This window comes from Triticum dicoccoides, chromosome 2B (genome assembly GCF_002162155.2).
Source record: "Triticum dicoccoides isolate Atlit2015 ecotype Zavitan chromosome 2B, WEW_v2.0, whole genome shotgun sequence".
NCBI lineage: Eukaryota > Viridiplantae > Streptophyta > Magnoliopsida > Poales > Poaceae > Triticum > Triticum dicoccoides.
Window position 1 is genome coordinate 821,120,180 of NC_041383.1, and position 3,999 is coordinate 821,124,178.

General features: G+C 48.2%; 1 protein-coding gene across 1 annotated transcript in view; it reads right to left on the minus strand.

The window, feature by feature from the left end:
• LOC119361578 (mannose/glucose-specific lectin-like) overlaps positions 1-1,319 on the minus strand; it is a 3,488-nt gene extending 2,169 nt beyond the window's left edge. The window contains exon 1 of the mRNA XM_037626718.1: positions 1,233-1,319. Within this exon, the coding sequence (XP_037482615.1) occupies positions 1,233-1,319 (87 nt within the window). The remainder of the gene's footprint in view (positions 1-1,232) is intronic.
• Positions 1,320-3,999: the final 2,680 nt, after the last annotated feature.

Below are 3,999 nucleotides of genomic sequence, written 5' to 3' on the forward strand. Positions count from 1 at the left end.
ACCAACCTTGTCTTAGTTTGTGTCTGTTGTGACTGGACGATGTAGGGGTATATTTGTAGAAAGATGTCTACCTCTTTGGTTCACGTCCTAGTTGGGGAGAGAAGAGAAAGGCTAGCTGTGGGGTCACCTCACCCTTATCTTGCCTCATGTCTCCCTTCGTTGCTTGTCTCCTTCCCAAGTTTCTATTCTTCGAAAATGACTCAGCACTAAAGGTTCATCAAAAGTATCCAGCGGCAGGCGGGATCAGCAATGTACAAATCTTCTTATACTCCCTCCGTTCCTAAATAATTGTCTTTCTAGAGATTTCAACAAGTGACTACATACGGAGCAAAATGAGTGAATCTACACCTTAAAACATGTCTACATACATCCGTATGTTGTAGTCCATTTGAGATGGCTAGAAAGACAATTATTTAGGAACGGAGGGAGTATATGATATGATTCTCAAAGGTTGATCAAAAGTACAAAACATCCAAAACATAACAAAAACTTACATCGAGGTCCCTAGCCATGGAATGACCTTTGATGCCGCTAGAACGAGTCGCTAACACATCTCCCATACTAGAGCTGGTCTAACCCGCTCATGTCATCCGGGAAGTCTTTGTGGACGTGCCCCTAAGAGCATCTCTAGCCGTTGGCACCCCCAGGAGGCATAAAAATCGTCGCCTGGGGGCGAGCCGGCGGTATAATCGGCTCTCGGGGCGGTTGGGCTCCCAGCCGTCGCCCCCAGGCGCCGATGTCGGCCCATTTTTTGGCCCACTTTCGGCGAAAAATGGCCCGATATCGGCGCGAATCGGCCCATATTCGGCGTGGTTCGGCGTGAATTCTCAACATAATTTTTTTTATCATATAGTTCATCACAGAAAATCAATAGAAATCAAATAGTTCAAAAGATATAGTTCAACTACAATAGTTCAATACAAATTATATAGTTCCGTATGCAAGCATCCTCATAGCTGTCGTGCACTTCTGGATTGAGGTGAATCCAAGTGTGCCAGTGCAATCCTTCTTGCACTTGAAGTAGCTGTCTAACTCCCGGATGGAATTCACAATCCTGAGGAAAAGCTTTCGGCTCATCCGATAACGGCGGCGAAATGTTTTCTCGCCGTGCAATGGAGCGTCGGCGAAGTAGTCGGAGTAGAGCATGCATGCCGATTTTTTGCTTTCACCCGCCCCGGCGCCGAGCCACCTCGCCGCGGCTTTTCATTGCTCGCGAGCAGGCCGGCGAGCACCATGAGATGCTCCTGCTCCTGGACGTCGGCTTCGACGTCCTCCTCCAGCAATGCCACGAGCTCCTCCTCGTCGTATGAGTCCATCATCGGGCCAGGCAGACAAATCGCCGAACACCTTGCGGGCGTGGTGGGCGCACACCCGCCGATGCACTGCCCCTGCGCGGGCGGAACGCCGAAAAAATCGCTCAGACGGTAGTGGAGAGGCTGCCGCGGCGAAACCCCTTCTCTTTTTCGGAGGGGAATGGCCTATCTAGCGGTGGTGGGCGGTGGGCGGCGGGCGGCGCCGGGATCGGCAGGGTGGCGACCGAGCGCGGGAGGGGAGGAGGCGAATCTGGACGGTCGTCTTAACTTTTTGCCTGACAGTGTGGCCCCAGGTGTGCTTTTCTCTTGCACCGGAGCCCCCGAGCGCCCCCCCTCCCCCAGTGCGCCGGGTTCGGCCTGCGATCGCCAGGCCCAAAATCGGGCTGAGCCGGCGGAATTCGGCGTCTTGGGGGCGCGACTGGGGCGTTTTTTCAGCGTCGACGCGTAAAAAGTCGCCTGGGGGCCTGTTGGGGGGCACGGCTGGAGATGCTCTAAGGACCAACGCCCCGGTAGCGTAGTCGTCGCTATTGAACCCTTAAATCAATTCGAAGAATCTGGCATCAAATATCCTTATCTTATATGCACCATGAGGAACCCTAATCTCACTGCCCCAAAGAGCTAACAGAAATCTACGGCAGATCTCCATCTAATTCATCCCGAAGGATGAGCATGAGGAGGATCACATCCGACTCGAAGCAGCAGCATCGCAATACGTCCGAGCGCCACTCCTGTGAGTACTAAAATCCTAACCAATCTACTAGGCCGAGCAGAGGCACCAGTATTGCCCTTCCCACCACCCATCGCGTGAGCGGCAGGCGGAAGGAAAGTGAATCATGAATATCACCGGAGGAGATCGAGTGGTGGAAAGCTTTGTCTTAGTTGCCTTGCGAGAAGGAAAAGAAAAAGATCGTTCTGACTCCTGCATGTGGAGCATATAAAAAATCTCTACTTACTTAACGCACATTAACTACTTCGAGGTGGAGCGGATAAAAAAATATGTTTGCTTACGTATTGCACATTAACTACTTCGAGATGGAGCAGATAAAATTTCTTCGCTTACCTTTTTTTTTTGAAAAGGGGGCTTCCCGGCCTCTGCATCAGAATGATGCATACGGCTACTTTAATAAATCGCAAATAGGTTCAACAAGGTCTGATTGTCTCAAAAAAATAAAGAAAAGCTCACAAAGAGCCAAATAAAACATAGCCAACAAAAGCCACAACCGGCTGGCATAAGAAAGATAGAAAAACTAAATGTCTATCCTATTACATGACCGCCATCCAAACCGGTTGAAGATATCCCGAGCTACTATCTCCCACCGGATAGATCCAGTAACCAAACGCTCCCTGGCCTTCGTCGGAGTGAGTAGCGACCACATACGGATCAACGCAGTGGCCCGGAAAATAACCTGCAAAAAATGAATATTTGATTTTCTGTTAAAGACCAAATCATTTCCGCAGTTCCAGACTGCCCACAATAAAGCACATACTCCTACGTGAATGTGGCTCGTTGTTACGGACTCTATCCCATTAAACCACGTTCATTAACTATTTCTGAGTATAAAATGACAGACTACACAATTGATATGGCATTTGAGATCAACCCGAGTTAGCCTACCACGCCATGGCCTTATAAATCATATTGACACATGCATTATTATACCATCTTTTGCTGCTAATTCGTGTCATCAGTTATCAGTTGTAAATAAAGCTTCAGATCATTCCTCGATGCAGCATTTTACTCGATGATGGGTGATGGATCTGCTTGCTAGCCTGTTTAAGTGGAGATGGTGTGGCGGCGGTGGCATTCATATGGTGGACTTATGTCCTCAAGCTGCATCTTTACGATGATGTTTGCTCCAACATTGTCGTAGAGCTCAAGAGGTAGTGTAGGAGCAGCTGCAAGTAGTGGTATGCGACGATGGCAACTAGAAGCGGCAAATCATGTTATGTGGTCGTGGTTGGCAATTGGCAGGTATTGTTTCCTCCTCCGAGATCATCGTCGAGCAGGGGTGCAAAGTCTGGAGTTCAACAGCTTGTTCGGGGTGCTACTTGTATCTGGTTCTTTCAATGGTAATGGCTTCGCCTTTGGTAAGCTACTTTGGATCAGTGGCAACTGAGTTGGTTGTTGACTAGGCGGTCAACAAGTGAAAACCAGTCAAAACTGCCCATAATACTAGTTTGAGGTGAGGCTAGTTTTCATAGTTTCGTGTTGTAAAATAGACGGTTTTGAAGTTTGGGGTTGTTTCTTGGACTTTGCTGGCAATTGAGGGTTGAAATATGGACTCTCTCAGAAGGTTACATGTACTTACTGCTAGGGTGATTGATCTTTATGTTGCTTATTTATTTTCTAGAACAAAAGGAACAGTTTTTATATAGTGTGACCTTTTTGTGGGAAATATGTGTTTGTTTCCAAATTGTTGTGCACGTGTCTTTTGATTTTTGGGGTTGTTTTCGGTATGGGGCGCTAACTGTGGACCTACGCCTGTGCCATTCGAAGGTGCTACCTACTGTTGCATAGCCGACTCCAAGCCTGGAGAAAGGAGGAGCAGACAACCATTTGACATTTTTCGATAAAGGGCATTTTTTATTGACTCATAATGTAGCATCGAGGGATACAATCAGAATGAGTACACACCCGATCTCTGCATATCTAGGATCCACACAGCAAACACACGCGCGCACACAC